Source organism: Aythya fuligula, chromosome 1, assembly GCF_009819795.1.
Source record: "Aythya fuligula isolate bAytFul2 chromosome 1, bAytFul2.pri, whole genome shotgun sequence".
NCBI lineage: Eukaryota > Metazoa > Chordata > Aves > Anseriformes > Anatidae > Aythya > Aythya fuligula.
This window is the reverse complement of record NC_045559.1, coordinates 197,893,993-197,911,142: the sequence shown is the minus strand read 5'-3', so window position 1 is coordinate 197,911,142 and position 17,150 is coordinate 197,893,993. Positions and strand designations below refer to the sequence as shown.

Below are 17,150 nucleotides of genomic sequence, written 5' to 3'. Positions count from 1 at the left end.
TCTTGTATCAGTGCACCCCAGCTCTTGGACACAAGCCACATTAAGCTCTTCCACATCTTCTGAGTCCCAAAGTATCCGAAGTGAGATTGAAATTGTCTTCCTCCTTTCTATAACTCTATATCCTCATCAACTCACAAGCCATTATGAGGTAACCTGTGGCTGAAGACAATGCCCAACACGCTGCCTGCCCTCAGCACGTGTCTCTTCCAGGAGGTCTGGTGGGTGCCAACAAGTCCAGCAAGTCCCCAGCAGCCTACTCATACCTGGGCTCAAGTTATAGGGCAGCCCAACTCGAAATGTGTCACAAATACCATCTTGAGGGGCCAGACAGACAAATTACTAAAGGTGCTTTGCTTTAAAAGGCATTCACTTATCTAAGCTCAGATTGTGGTAGTGCCTCGTGTAGTTTGAACAGTACTTTTCATCAGTGAAGGCTGGGAAGAAAAAAAAAAAAAAGCCACACACACACACAAAACAAAACAAAACAAAAAATCACAAAGAATGTTTTGCCATTAGAAATTAATAGTTTGCTGCAGCTGAATGTGGTGTGTGCTGTTTTCCAGAAATTTCTCCTTCTCAAAGAAACTTCGAAGAATCTTTTTTTTTTTTTTTTTTTTTTTTTTTTAATAAATAGAGATGTTTGGGACATGCTGAAATTTCCTAAGCAAATAGTCGGTGGATTTTTTTGTTCTGAAAATAGTACATAAATACTGTAAAATCATAGAATCTTAAAGAAAACCACGCACAAGAACATATGCACATTCTGAAATAAATATAGCTGGCCCTATCTATGTATCTCAGTTTGAATAAAAATGCCACAGTTATGACTTTTCTCCTAAATTCTCACAGACCAAGGAAACCTTTCCTTACCCACATGAACTTCATCAAATTTGCTCTTGCAAGTGACTAGAAGGAACATGGGGAGGGAAAAGCTCGGTAGGATTAAGGGTCTCGCAGCCTAGCACTGGTGCGCTAAAGCTAATTAAAACTAAAGAGAAAAAAAAACAGTTAGTAAGCCGAGAGCTTCAACAACACAAGAATCCTGGAAGAAACTCTTTGTTGCCTCTGAATCTCAGTAAAGCTCTGCCCTTCTGCAGCTGCAGCAGCATCAGTGCCTCCTTCTCAAGGATGCAGAGCAGAACATATGTATTGGGAGTGGTCTGCTTAACAGCACAATCCTTCTTCTCTCTCTTTATAAACAATGAGCTCTCAGGCTCCCTGAAGCAAAGGAACCAGGTGAGGAAACATTTAATCAGTGAAAGGAGGAATTTATAGGCAGTTGATAAACTAGGAGCTGTATGGAGATAGAGGATGTCATTGTAAGAAGCAACCACTTCCATCACTGCCCACTGTCCTGCAACACCTATGCGTGAAAGCAGAAACATGTCAGGGATGGCCACAAATGATCTGAATTTCACCAGATGGGTTCCTGTTGCTCATACACCAGATGATATAATCTTTGTTATTACTTGTTTTTCCCATTTTCTGTTTTCCCATCATTGTGGCACTGCCTCTCTTCCCATTCTAAAAAAAGTATCTTCAGGTTTAGGATCCTGCATCCCATCACTTACCTAAAGCTAGTCAGAGTGATTAGAAGACCCTCCGTGGATCAGGTACATTATAAGAGTTACAAAGGCTAGTGTCTATGGCCATGACTATGGCTATGACTAAACCAACCTCAGCACTTTTCACAGTAGAATTTTCCTGAGTTAAGAGACGCAGAGGATGGGAGAAGCCTCAGACACAATGTGTGCTGTTGAAGCAGGGAAGTGACAGCAGAAAAGGAAGACACTAGATGATCTTTAAATGTCCCTTCCAACCCAAACCATTTTGTGATTCTGTGATTATATGACATACAGATGAGTTTGTTTCCAGTAATCCAGAGGTGAGAGCACCACTCCATACACCAACTGGAGGTATGCAGAGAGAAAAAGATGGAGCTGAAAGCTCAGCTTTCACAGAGTGGGAAAAGGCTGAGATTAATGAAAGCACCAATGCCTCCAGCTCCAACAGACAATGATACTTCACTGTCGGGTGGAGACCCTTTGCCACACTGCATCTAAGCCACATTTTTTATCTTTCCTTTAGGGCATTATGTTTATTAAGTTTATCTCAAAAAGCATGAGTTGACCAGTTACAAGTGTTCAAGCAATCAAAAAGAATGCCATGAGTGAGTCTTCCTATTAATTTTTTTTTTCATCAGCTAATTATGTTGTTCTGACACAACAAAGGAAAAACATGGCACTTGTACCTTCTCGGCAGAATTCTCTCTTTGTTCCCTGTGAACACTAGTACAAATATGGGTGGGTTATATACATTTACTGATGGAAATTGGCACTCATCATCCTTACCTGTTCAGGTAAGGTTTCCTTACTAGGAAAGTACATGTTTTTGAGCATCTGACCCCTAATGATAACTCCCTGCTCCCCAGTCACTGAGCAACTTGCTTTTTCAGAGCCAGAGAAATACAAAGGGTGTGTCCATACCCTCAGTTAGCCAGGCATCTGAGACTGCACTCGTGTCTGAGACCAACTCATCACCTATGGAGTTTGCCCTCAGGTATGACAGGTCTAGGCTGCAAGCTGGACACTGCACACAGGTGGCTAACCCAGCTGCATTAAAAACTGTTTTCATCTCACACTGCAGACTCAGTCTGAGAGCCCTCAACTTTCCCCAATGCTAAGTGTACTTTTAAGGTAGGCTCTGACTCAGCACCGTGCACAGATGTGATAGTCAATGTTGTGACATGGCCTCTTTCTGGCTACAGATCACGTATCACTGTTGTGCTTCTCCTTAAAGAGTTGTTATCTTCTTTGCCCAAACCTCGTTTCCTTCTTTCCACCAGCTTGCACAGTTTCTGTGCAGCACTGCTAACCTGGCTGCACTGAGAGCAGCTCAGGACACAGTCCACTCTGCATGCTCTCTGGTATTTTGCATTTCTCCTAGATTATTTAAGGGAGAAGAAAGGGCTCAGAGGTGTTATTTATTCAGTTCAGAAGCGACACATTATCACTGTGCTACATTTATAACATGCAAACACCACTACTCAGCACCAGCAGAGAATCCTTTATCCCTGAAAAAGAAATGACAGGCTCTTTGGAAACAGACAGAAATGCCTTGCTGTCGATGAATATATTATTGGCTACAGCACAAGGAGGAAGTTTTCGATCTTCCTTCCCCACCTCTCCTCCAAATTTCTTCCCCAGGGTTGTAGAGTATGAGACAAGCAACACGACCTTGCAATGACAGAATTTTAATGTGTGACTGGTGCACCAAAAGCAATGCAGCAGCATCCCTCTTCTCAGTGTTGCTATGTACACTACACATTTATGTAACACTGCTTCGCATCTTCAAGGCTGTCTGTACCTAGGGTCACAACAGCAACAAACACAAAATGTATTTATTAAACTGTTAAGGCTCCTGACAGCTAGCATGGAGAACTATATACTCCAGGAATTTGGTGAAAAGGAGTTAACACAAAAAGCCATACCCAACCCAAAAGCTGCAAAACAGAAGTAGGTAGCTCTTGAAACAGGTTAACTAGAAAGTGACAATGATAGATTTATTTCAAAAATTACTTATTTTGAAGGCATTTACTAAAATATACTAGTTTACTTCTGTGCTTAGCTTTGAGTTGTGCACTGAAAGGCTATCTCTGCATACATTAGTTCTCAAATCCCAGGGAGACTTTGCATTCACATCAGGCAATGGAGTTTGCTTTCAGTGTCTGGAATTTAGGAGCCAGGAAGAATGACTCCCTCCTTCCCTTTTACTTCCAGGTTCTAAATATTTCAGACTGTTCAGTGCTGGAATTTATCATCCTCTCCTGCCCTCCTTGGTTTGCTCCTCAGTTGACAGCAATTCTCCTGAAGCTTCAGGAGCTACTCATGACTTCCCCCTCCTGGTGTGACAGTGCGGATCATTAGGAAGATGGTGCAGATTTCAGGACACTGGACAGGCAGGAAAAAAAAAAAAAAAAAAAAAAAAAAAAAAAAGCAGAAAGAGCAGTTGGAATATTCTTAGCATTCTTGTAAGGTCTGACACCCTCAGAAACCCAAGGGTTCTGTTAAGAGACAATCTACAATTGGGATGAGTCTCTTCCACCAGCTTTCTCCCTGTATCCTCCAAATAATGGGAGATCTTTTGCTGTTTGTACAGCATACAAACACAATCATTCTGGAGAATATAATGCTACACTACAAACCTTGAGCATCCACTGCAAGTTTGGAGCTATTCATAACCTTCAGAGGAAGTGCACAGCATTTCCACGGGACCAAAACAGATCCCCATGTCTCTTACAACGTGGGTGATACAGCTAGCAGAATACTAAACCTTTACAAATGTTCGGCCAGCTCTTGAAGAAGCATTTGTTGCTCAAAACCTTTTCTAAGAGCATTCATTATATTTGTGAGTCTAGCAGAGGACTCAGGGTTCAATCTTAATGATGCTGGCTAAACAATCTCCTGTACCTATGAAGGAAATTCCAGACTTCTGGGATTTAGTGTGATTAGTTAAGGTACAGGTTCTTCATGGGAATTTCAAAAGTCTCATTTCAGTTCCATGTATGTATCCACTAGTGCACCATCACAGTCGCTTTAATGAAATACACCAGCAGCAGAGATGACTCAAACCCCAAATCACCATTCAAAGTTGAGACCTCAGCTGTATTCTATATATCCCTGATAAATGTACATTCATTACAGAAAAGCTCAGTTCAGCACAAGCGCCAGTGGCATTTTGATTAAACTTTGCTGTTAAATCATCTTTGTTAAAACAATAAAACTGCTTTTATTTGTGAGGGGTGGGAATTTTGCAGACAAATCTTCTCTGCATAATCCAGAGAAGAACAGATCCAGCTTGTCTTAAATCACACTGGCATGTTTATGAAATGATTGCCAGGCTGAAGTGAAAATTAATCTCCCTAGAAGCCCTTTTATTTTTTAAACAAGTAAACATTGTATTTTAATAACTTTGTGTCTGCTCTGACTTAAGGGGCTCAGGCTCCTACTGGCAATGACTAGTTAGCCTCCTGCCGGCTTCTCTAAGCAATGGCTTAGAGTTTGAAACTATAACCTAGCATGTTAGTGTTGTGTAGAGGCTTTTCTCTTAGGCTTCTGCTCTAAAAACAAATTTCTTACCAAACCATTGCTTCTCTGATTTTTTAGTTTTTTTACAGCCGAATTACTATGTCCCAAGGGGCCAGGCTACCACTCAGATTATTTACCCCTTCTCAGCTAGCTCCAAATCTCTTTCTCACCTATGTGCGAGAAGCATTAGGGGCAAAGGGACGATTCTGCACCTGTTTGTATTGGCTGCACAACACGCTCACAGGTTGATCTGTGCTTGTATCAGACTCTGCATGCATGCAAGCATATGCAGTACCTCTCTCACCTGCAAGACACATCTAGCAACAAGACAGGTGAAGATCTGCAGACAAGAATAATGCTGGGGGCTGAGTGCTGAGGTCGTAAGCCCGTGACAGCAATGCAGCGTGTGCACACCGCAGTGCTAGTGGAAGCTGAATGTGTGCAGTGCTTTCATACTCATCTTCCATCCCATCAGGCTCTCGTGGGCAGGAGTCTTCAAACAGAAAGAGGGCTTATCTCCTTTCCCTTAACAGCAACTGTTCTCTAGTTTGTTGTGGCAAAACAAACAGCATTTTGCAGAAAAGCATATTTGGCTTAAACTTTCTACCAGGTCCATAAGCAGCACAGTCATCAGCTAAGAGGCTGTGGTACACCCTGGTCTCCTGATCCTAGCCCAGGTTCAAGGTTGCATGTACGGGTCTCTCATATTCCTTTTAGTGCCATCCCCTAGAAGAGCTGATAAAAGACCAAGGAAGACTTTTCATGCACTCAGTACTATATGCAGAAACAGGGTATGTTAGGCAAAGTGCCACTCCAAATTGCTGGAATAATCATCATGGAGAGAGAAGGACTGGCCTTCAGACCTTGGAGGTGAAGGTCACTCCCCATCAGGCATTCCCACACTCCATAAGGGCTCACCTCTGCAGCCCTTCACTAGGGCAGTGAACATTTACTCAGACAAGTAATCTCAGTGCTGTGAGAACAGGATTGCTCGAGTAAATCTGACTCACTACTCAGCTGTTAGCTGTGTAAAGGTTTCATACTGTTGTATGAGGGCTGGACTCTCCTTGCAGAGAAAGGGTTTGGCTTCAATCATGGCATAAAACCCTCCCGTTTTAAATAAACATTTATGAATCATGAAACATTTATGATGAATAAAACACAAAGACCCAATGAGTGGTCTGAAGATTTGGGACAACTAAACAAGAAGTGGCATAACACAGGGTGGGATCCTTCCCCTGCCAGCAAGAAGCTTATGACAAACTCACTTCCAGGACTCAGTTTAATGCGTAAAGAGACATTCAATTACGTAAATCCGGTTGATCTGTAAACGTGGAATTAAGTGCTGTCAGCCTTCACTTACTTGTCTGGCACCAAGTTAATATTTTCATGTACGCTTGGCTTACAGAGAGAAACACTGCATAGTTTAAAAGCAAGCCCAGCTCAGTTTTGCAAGCTAGTGACACATGAAAAAGCAGCAAGGAGAATGCAGCCTGACTGCCTTTATCAGTAACATTTGCCATTCCTGAAACCAAGTCACAGTCACTAACCCTTAAACTTTCTGCTCCTCTAAAAAGCACAGCACAAAGAAAAGGAAAAGAGCAACTGAAGCTTTTAACCTTTCCCCAAATCCATACTTATCCGGTCTAGCAATACTCACACAAGCAACAGAAAGGCTCAGTCAAACAAAGCTTTACGAAAATAAAACACAAACACTGTTGAATAGCAATTACACAGACCTTTTCACTGCAGGTGCACTGAAGTGATCCCGAAAACATTAATTACGCCTCACAACACTCCAGACAGGTAGACAGTCCCCAGCCTGTTTTACAAGTAGGTCAGCTGAGGTTGGCATAGGACAGAGGCAGAAAGAGGAGAGTGTGCCTCTGCCTGCATCTTGCTCTGACAGCATGTAACGACAGGAGATAACATTCCTCCACAGTGTCAGCTTCTGCTAGTACTCAGAGCAAGAGCACAGGACTATTATTATTAATTATAAAATACTACCTATGTAAGAGCTGAGCCAGAAAACATCATCTGTTTTAGCACAGAACCAACTACAAAACTATCTGCTCATTATACAGTAATGGAACCGATATCTATGAGAGAGGAGATGTGAATCCACAAAGAACATCGTGATTAGATGACTCTACACTGTATTTAAAAATCATTAGACACTAGATCCTAAAACGAGAGGAAAATGATCACTGTGTGGATGTAGTTAACAGATGCAGTCATGATTGCAGTCATGCTTTAAGCTAACTGCAAACAAACACAAAAGCTGACAGTGCAGGCAATACCTGACATTTATGCATGTTGCCATCAGTGTTATGCTTATTATGAAATCCATGCATGCACTATTAGAAATATTAGTGATTAAAATGATCTGACACTTTTCTGCATACCTCCAGTTTTACAGGGACAGATGAAGGAGATCCAATAGGAAAATAATGATCCTTCCAGCCTCAAAAAAAAAATAAAATCAGTAGCTGCAATGTAGTCTCCAATCTCACACTGCATTTCTATTTTGGCTTCTGTCTCCTCTAGGCTCCTTTGAGAATTCTCATCAGTAGGAATAAGTCCATCTCTGGCTCTTTCTTTCCCCTCTGAATTTCAAATTGGGCAGAGCCAGAGGCAGGAACTTCCTGCAAAGTCCAGGCACTAAGAAACACATCCCAGTGGGGCTTTGCTGCTGCACTTGGGGCAACTCCACAGCAGAAGCTGCCAAGGCAAAGATCAAACTCATCTTCACTAGTTACACTTACAACATGCCAATACACCACCTACCAGAAAAATGCTTTCCTCTGAATACTGATACTGATACTGATAGAGAGCTTGTGCTGTGAGGTGAAAATTAGTAAGTCTTTCCTACTGAAATGAAAAATTCATTCATTGGAAAGCAGTAAACTGAATCAAATGCACTGTTCTAAATACAGGTGAACCAGAGGTATGAGAGATGATGAGATATTTTACATGAGCTTATTCTGCAGATGCTACAGGCTTTGTTTCCAAGCTTCTGCTGAAGATGAAGGGCCAGGTTTTCAGCAAGTGTAAAGCAGTACTGTTGTACTCAGATGCAGTAGAATGATTGCTGTTAATGCCAGCTAAGTGTCTGGCGCAAGCTTAAATGTCCCCTTCTCAGCAAAATAACATAAAAAGAGTAAAGAGAAAATAAAGGAAATTGGATTGGCTATTGAAATGAGGGAACAAAATATTGCTTCTCAGAACCAAAAAGTTTTCAAGTGCTTGTTTCAACCCCTAGCCTTTCCTTGGCACCTATCAGCAGTCAGAAAAAAAAGCTTTAATAAGGACAGGGAATAAGAACTTATGTTTGAATATTTCAGATCCTCCCCTATGGAACATACTGAAAATATAATAGAGAGCTGGGGCTGTTCAGCCTAAAGAAGAGAAGGCTCCGGGCTGACATCACTGTGGCATTTCAGTACTTAAAGGAGGCTTATAAAAAAGATGGAGAGTGACTCTTTGCTCAATCAAATAATGACAAGACAATGGGCAATGGTTTTAAATGTAAAGAGAGGAGATTTAGCTAAGAGGTTAGGAGGAAATTCTTCACTCAGAGGGTGGTGAGGCCCTGGCACAGGTTGCCCAGAGAAGCTGTGGATGCCCCATCCCTGGAGGTGTTCAAGGCAAGGTTAAATGAGGCCCTGAGCAACCTGATCTAGTGGGTGGTGTCCCTCCCTGTGGCAGGGGGGTTGGAGTTGGTATTTAAGGACCCTTCCAAACTGAGCCATTCTATGACTCTGAGAAGTTTTGATCTGCACACAAGATGTCAAGAGCCACAGAAATTAAGGCCTCACTCCTACTCTGCTGTAGATCTGGCCTGATCCTGCTTTTAGGGCCACCAGTGTGACTGAATAAACAAGCCCGACTCCAGTGATGGTTATCCCTGGAAGTCTTTAAAAGACATTTAGATGTAGAGCTTAGGGATATGGTTTAGTGGGGACTGTTAGCGTTAGGTCAGAGGTTGGACTCGATGATCTTGAGGTCTCTTCCAACCTAGAAATTCTGTGATTTTGTGATTCTGTAATCCAAGGATCACAGTCAACCACAGACAATCTGCAGCTTCCAAAACTGGTTTTCAATCTGCTTCATTGGAAATTAATCAGTAAGAACACCTGAATGCTTTAATAAGTATTTGACATTCAGGGCATGTGAGTGCTACTTCCATGTTGAGCATGTGGTATACTAAAACATCATGTCCTCCCATTAATTACTTTTTTGCCCCATATTTCTGGCTGCACAAATCACACTTATTTTGCAAACTGCTGAATGCTGAATTGATGTGCCTAAATTCCTCCCTTTCTTCCATTCAAGGTGGGAATACTGACACCCATGACAGAAGCAGACTAGAGTAACACTGTATATTTGAAATACAGAATCTCAATTCCGCAATGCATAAAACCTGTAGTATGGAGTGTCTCACCCCAAAGCCATAAGGTTTGTATACCAACAAAAGCAATAGGTCTTTGAAATGCACTATGTTTTGCCATTTGGATTAACCTGGGGTTTAATTTACTGATCCAACTTCAGAGGGTTGAAGTGGAAGAACATTCCACAGATTGTCCTTCCATTGGCTTTTAAAGCAACTGTGTCTCTCCCCAGTGTTTGTACTTTTCAATTAACAGAAACAACTCCAAAGAATCACTGCTGCCACAAATATTGTGTGAGAACATTTGGCTTTGAGCATAAGCACTTATTATTTGTTGGTATACTGCCATGTCCATCATTTTCCAGACTCTTAAATAATCATAAATAAGAAAAACTGTGCTATTCTTTGGTACATTTCTGTCTGTTTAAACCACAGCTGAACTTTTAAGTTGTACAAACAAAAAATTGCACTTTTATCTTCTAGAGACTCTTGCTAGTCCAACAGACTTTCAGCTGAAGGATTCCTTATTATACTCAAACCTTGTCCCATAAGAGTTGCTGCTGTTGCTCAGTTTATGAAGTATCTTAGAGATTTTGTTTGGTCCACAACAGAAAACTCCAATAGTCTTCCTGAAAGGGAAAATAAAATAAGTTATGACATTGTGAATGAACACTAACTTCTAACAATTGACAGAATTGGGTTCTGCTTTCATAGTATTATAGAAATGCCAACTATGTACAGATTTTAGGGTGAGAACAACTCATTAGGTCATGTAGCTGGTATTACAGAAGCCACTAGATCTCTCCCATCTTTCTCCACATCACATCCTGTTACTTACTTGACTAAGATGACTCTTGCAAAAAAGAACCTCATCTTAGTCTCAAGATACCAAGCAAGGAGAAACTGCTAATTAATCACTTTTTTTTGTTTGTTTGTTTGTTTTTTGGGGGGAGTTAAAAAACGTGTCTTACTCTAACAACTTTATTAGTGTAACTTTTGATTTACACAAGTAGGAGATCAAGTCACTAACAGGGATTTGTTACAACAATGAAAACAGAGCACTACTAACCCACGATTATTTCTGGCAGCAGCAGAACAACTTTACCACATTAGTTTCACATTAGCATGAAATCGTTCCTCCAGTAGCTGTATTGGAAAGCCTTGTGAAAAGCTAAACACAGAAAAAGATCCTTGTATCCATATCCAGCTATCAGGCCAGATCCATTACAACAACTCCACTGACAGCACCACTTTGCACTCTGGTCACCTTACACAGAAGCTTTAAGTCAGACTCACGGTCACACAGCATCTAAAGACTCTGGGCAATAGTTAGCGGTAGAACAGGGCAAATACACAACAGCAGAGCTGAGCCACTCATGATATTCATCATCTCCCTTCCCTTGAAAGATGAGGAGAAGAGTAAGGAAGGAGCGAGAAAAGAGGATGTGGTGCTGTCTCTTATATATTATTTTAAAAAAAGTCTTCATCTTCCTGCTGAAATTGTGCCACTACACAGAAAAATCTTAAAAGAATTAGTGGGATGGAGAGAGAACATAAAGGGGAACGTGGCTCTAACTATTATCATTTACAGCACTCACCAGGAGGCTGGAGACTTTGAGTTCTGGTCCTTGCCTCTAGGACTGTTTCAGTATTTTATCCAGTGACTATTTAACACAAAGTATCTTAGCACATGAAGATACTCAAATGCACAGTTTAAAGCTGCCTGTGTATATGTTTGGTGAAAAAAGGGAACTCATGCCTATAAACAGAAATCTTTGATGCATACTGCCAAGTGTATGTCACTGATGTCAAACAGCAGTGCAAACAGCATGGCAGCCCATGGTATACAACGGGACACAAACACTGGCATGGCACACCTGAGGACTCAAACATCAAAAGGCATCACAAAGTTACAGAGGTAAGTGCAACCGTGTCCTTGTGCAGGCACCTCACAATGCTGACATTTTAATTGACATATATTACATCATCTCTTATATCAATCCACGTCAGATATTCATAACTCACACTTTTCTCATTTTTATGTATATCTATTAAACTTTCATGCCCTGGCAGAACTCCTCTTAATGGCAAAGGGTGTTGCGTTGGTGGCTGGATTGGCAGAAATAATGAGCACACTATTGCTTGTTGGTCTCAAACACGATTTCTCAGCACTTGCAGAATCTGAACATCCTCTGTTCTGTGCACAGAGGAAAAAAAGGGTATGTAAGCTGGCAGCAAGAATGTTTTCTACTGCACATTTAATTGATGGAATTAATGTTATTGCTTTCATCAGTCTAACTAGTATAGACAACTGCTAAATAAAAAACAGAGATCATCTATCTCTCTCCTTCTCATTATATATATATATATATATATATATATACATATATATGTATGTATGTATGTACACACCTCCTAAGCACAGGCATTTCCAAGCTGCACATACTGCTAATGTACCCCCCATCCTAGCAACAACCTTCTAAGGTTCAGAGAATTTTTGGGCAGTAAACAAAATCACCAAAAGGTAAAGTGCTTTGCCTAAGCTGTCATAAGAGGTTTGTGGCTGACTCGGAAGAGCTCCTGGCATTGCCCCATACAGCGAGCCAGAGGTTCTCAAGTGTTCTTCCTACAGATACCCAGCATCAGCAGCTGAATATTATGCTGCGTAATACTTACCTCCCACAATTCACCCCACATGTCCTCCCCCACCTACACCCACCACTTCCCTGCTTGCAGATACTTTCCTCCTGCCTGGTTTGCTGCAGCACAGGCTGTGACACAAGCAGGCAGGGAGCTGAAAGCAGCTCCTGCATGGAGCAGTACACTACTGCCTCAAGCTGACGGGATTTAATTGCCTATCACTTGTTTGGGTCAATGATTTACCTGGTTGCTCAGAGGAAAACAGCAAAGTGTTGCTGGGACATAATGTCTGAAAATCTTTTAAATACCACTAGCATGTTTACAATCGGGGAAGCTGTGTTATAGGCCCCTCTTTGGAATAATTATTAATATAGGATTTTATTCACTCAAAGCGTTACATAAATAACTACCCTTTCAAGACTTCTTAATGTTCCTATTGGATGAGTAGGTCAGCAGTATTCTTACATCTGTTTTTTGAACAGTGGGAGCTGAGGGAGAGCTGAAATATTTTGCGACCTAGAGAGGACAGACTCAAGACTTGAAATATTCCAGTTTTAAATCCCACATCCATTCCTAGAGAGAGAGTATCTCCTTTACAAAGCATGAGATATGTGTCATGGTACTCCACGCCTTCCTCTCCTACAGATATTCGTCTTTTTCTAGGTCAGTCTCCCATCTGGAAAAATGCAGCTATTTGAACAAAGCAAAACTGAGAAAGCATTTCTGCAACAGCATGGTGTAAGCTTTTCACTCAGGACACAACTGAGCAGAAACAAGGCTGCTGCTCTGTCCCCAAAAAGCACGAAAAACAAGACCAATAATTTATTACATAAACCATCATAGTGCACATCCCTGAGACTGCAGGTGTCATATAAAATATCAACAGTAGATGGCATGCGTCTGCTCCAATCAGTTTGGAGGGAAGAGTTAGGAGCCTGAGGCCGGGTTGTCCCATGTCATACTCCGAAGCTCTGGCAAAGCTCAGACACTTACAAATGCACTTTGGCTATTTGGGACCCAAGCAGCAACAAGAGCAACAATTCACAAACCACAAACCAATCAGATGGCTGAACTGATGAGAGGTTTGCCAGCTGTGTGTTTACTTATGCACAGCTTTGACTGAAGTCACAAGATAAAAAATGGAAAATATCTAGGCTTCTTGGCTGCCCATAAACAAGCCCAAGGGGATGATTGCAAATACATGTGAACATCTGAATGCTGGCACCAGATGCTGGAAAAAAACTTAGTTGCCCAGCTCTTTTTTTGGTCTCCATATTGCAGCGTGGTTATTTAGGTAGAAAGTTACTCAGAAATAAGAACTGAAATAAAGTTAGCAGGAGACCAGGAATCAGACTACAGAGAAAAACTGAAGTTTCTGTCTTGTCCAGGGAAACAGAATATTCATCTATGATATCCATGTTTCTGTGGTATAGTTGATTTACAGGTTGCACTACTGTTTATCATGTTACACGTAACTACACCTATAGAAACAGACCTATATCTATATATTGTGATAAGGGGTGACAAATGGTAAGAAAGCCTACATCTTAGCAAGCTGCAGGATGGTGAAAAAGAGGCAGAGAATTATTTAGGTAATAAGAGACACCTTGCTTGGAAATGGTGGTATAATTTAAAGACCTGGCGTGAAAATGCAGAGGAAATGGCACTTGAAGGTCTAATTAGGCATAATGCAATGGAAAGCGCAAAGGAAAAAGCAAGCATGACTACCACTAATAGCTTCATCTGTATTATGTGCACTTGCAGCCTTGCAAGGAAGTGGCAGAAGCCTTATGATTTTCATCTTTTGAAACTGGATTCACACAGTTAAGCAAAAAAAAAAAAAAAGCCATTAGAATGGAGCAAAAAGAGGTTAGCAGACCTCTGTGCAGGAGCCTGAGCCAGAGTCAACTTGCTTCTCTGCCCTCCCTATTTCCCCATCTTTCCCATGGCTCTTTACTACTGCCATTCTTGAAGTAGTATTCGTTTGCTCTGCAGCAGCCTTTGGGGCATCCTTTCCACAACATCCTTTAAGACCTGAACACAAGATACATGGCTGCAGCAGCTTACACTGCCAACAGTGATACACAGTGGTGCTCAATATTTCTTAAGATACAGGGCTCCAAATCCCCTAGTCATATTCAGCTCCAGAAGACTGGAGAATAAGCCATGGGCAACAGTTCACAAGTGAAACAGAAGACAAAAAACATTTTGAGGGAAAAGGTCTGTAGGTGAAAAGGATCGTGAGAGCACCTCTCAGTCTGGTGCAGACAGATTACCTTCAAAAGCTACTGTGGGTGGCTTGAGGCTCCGACCCTACTGACTTTGCCAGAAGCAGATTAGGGAAGACTCACACAATCCTGTCTACCACATCAGCTTTTAAGTCAGGACACTGCCAGTAGGGTGTAATATAACCAACCAACAAAGCTGGATCTGGAAAAAGACATTCCATAGTCTAATTGCATGTCTTCTGTTTTACAACTGTCTTGTTTTAGACCATAGTATGTTCGCCTAGCACAGTAAAAAGGCATTGCCAGGACTTAACAAAGAATAAAAACTGCCAGGAATCTCTGAAGACAATATATCCTCTGAATAAAAACAATATAGGACAGCCAGATTCTTCCTTATGCATTTTATTTGTTTTAATCCAGTACAATAAATCATTAAAATTATATGAGAAGTCAGTGACTTTAAAAACCTGCAGCTTTATATATAGAAACAGCCTATGTTGCAAGCAAGATACTGCAATGGATAAAAACACATGCAATCCCAGTGCAATGAGATGAAAATCTATTACTTTCACTTTCTGGGCCACTGAACATCCTAAGCTGCATGAAAAGATGAACTATGCTGAGTTTTTTTGTTGTTTTATTTTTAATGTTTGAGTTTGTGCAGGCTATCTCTCAGAGCAAAATACCAGCTAATTTCAACATCAGTAGCTTGAACATTGGAGTCCAAGATAGAACTCTAAGAACATTTTCATACAACACAGAGCTGCAAAGACCTAGTATCCCCATCCCTCAAACAGTGGCATCCCTCTAGCAGACCAGTACTCACCGCCTGTTACACTTTGCTATTTCATCGAAGAGGAGCTTCCACCGGGGTCGTCCAATCAAAAGCCTCGAGTTTAGGGCTTGATATTTCTCACCAATTATTTTCTGCAAGAAACAAAAAACTGCAAGCTGCCTGATTTGCAGATTGCCTCACATCACCCAGGGCTCCCATTTCTGACATTGCTTGACTTACCATATCGCTGAGGTGTAAAACCCAAGCCCAAGTATCAGGCAGTTGTGATTAAAACTGAAGCCATTTCATACATCAATACCTCTACTCACTGCCTTTTTCAATGGCTCTCCTTGGTGTTTATTATACATTGTTCCTCTCGCAGCTGCTCATTAATCTCCCCATTACTTTTAAACCAATTTATTTAAGCCATAAAACAATAACTACGCTCCTATTATTCATTCCCTCATTGGCCTTTAATGCTTAGCTGGAAGAAACACTGCTGATGCAAAAATCATATTTCTGTCTGAAGAATTTTTTTTCGATTACATACAAGGTACTATTAAGATGACTAGGCCTGAAAAAGTAACAAGGGAAATCTTACATTTCTCCCTGAGAGTAGTTTGCCAGCTGCTTTGTGCTGCCTCAACAGCAGAAAGCAGCCAAAACTGGTCCCCAGATGGAACCCAACCCACTGCAGCAATGCTAACTCACCAGCAATTTTATAAGGTCAAATGCCCTTCCACTGCAGGGCTATTACCTTTCCTTGGTTCTTGTGTCCTAACACAACAGGAAGGCAGAGAGGAATTACATCTTTAGCATCCCACATTCTCTCTGCTGCAGAATGATCTGAAACATGGCTCATACCAATGCAAACACAGAGCCTTAGCCAACTCATCCTCTCCCCTGGCCTTCTATATTCAAGAGGCATTTGCTGAAGGAAGGGATTGACTCCCTGTTGCCACAAAAGCATACTGCTCCCAAGCAAAGGGAGCACAAAGCGAAACTGCCCTAATTTTGGTAGCAGTCAGCACTTGGACTGACATCAGTGAACACATAAGCTGTAAGGCAATGGAGAGTTGAGTTTAACACCCCCTTTGAGAAATCATCATCAGCATTGTAGTTCATGCCAGCTTTGTTCAACAGCCACAAAAGAAAAGTGACTTTAAAGAAAGACTTAAAACAAAGTTGACTTAAATAATAAATTCAGTAGCTGTTTGATACACAGGATCAGAAAACTTGCTTTGAATTGGCTGTCATTACAATCTTGCTGTGTCATTGCAATGCAATCCTGCTTCAAGTTTCATTTTTAACCTAACCAGGTTAAAATTTTAACCACAGCAGGTTCACAATTAGATATTTTCAAGCACACCATTCAAAATGACGTATGTCATCCAGGCATTAAAGCTGTGGAGCGCTGTTCATAACTGCTGTAGCTATCACATCATCTAGAATACTGGATAGCATTCCTACCAGAGCTGGGAATGTTATGCTGTCTCTACCTGATACCAGGCAGATCAAAATCCTTTGGGCATGGTTTCTCACTGCATTTCACATTTTGTAGTAGTTGTTAGGCTTGGTCCTGGGCCCACTGCAGTGAATGGTAAAGCTTCCAGACGCAGCTGGGTAAAGAATCAGGCCTAGGTTTACATGCTAAATAATGTAAAATGAATATCATAAGCATCTATATCTCTGGGAGGAGATTCCAGGAGCTGAGGAAAGAGAACATTTTTGGGGCTGACAATATACGACAACTGGCAGTTAACTTACAGTCTCATACATCAAGCACTTTGTAACTTTTTTTTGATATTTCAGGCAAACAAAAAAAAAATCCAGAGCTTTTAAAAATAGCCATCTTCTCTCAAAATATTTGTTTTAAAGGAAGATTTGAGCTTGCATGCTGCTACAACTATCCTGTTTTGATTCCTAGCCCAGCAATGATGCAGATTTCCCATCAAACCCTGCCAACTGTCTGGTCTGTGGCCTGGCCTGGAAGGACCTCTTTCCTAGAAAAAGAAGATATGGATTTCTGC

At 41.3% G+C, this 17,150-nt stretch overlaps 1 protein-coding gene across 2 annotated transcripts in view; it reads right to left on the bottom strand.

Moving 5' to 3' along the window:
* Positions 1–464: 464 nt before the first annotated feature.
* Positions 465–17,150, bottom strand: part of NOX4 (NADPH oxidase 4) — a 117,261-nt gene continuing 100,575 nt past the window's right edge. Inside the window, exons 17-19 of one of the 2 annotated variants that reach the window (XM_032199976.1) lie at positions 15,172–15,272; positions 10,017–10,106; positions 465–3,950 (exon numbers count right to left, since the gene is read on the bottom strand). In XM_032199976.1, the coding sequence (XP_032055867.1) occupies positions 3,923–3,950; positions 10,017–10,106; positions 15,172–15,272 (219 nt within the window). In that variant the 3' untranslated portion in view covers positions 465–3,922. Of the gene's footprint in view, positions 3,951–9,102; positions 10,107–15,171; positions 15,273–17,150 lie in introns of those variants that run through there. The other variant, XM_032199966.1, reaches the window with a different exon arrangement.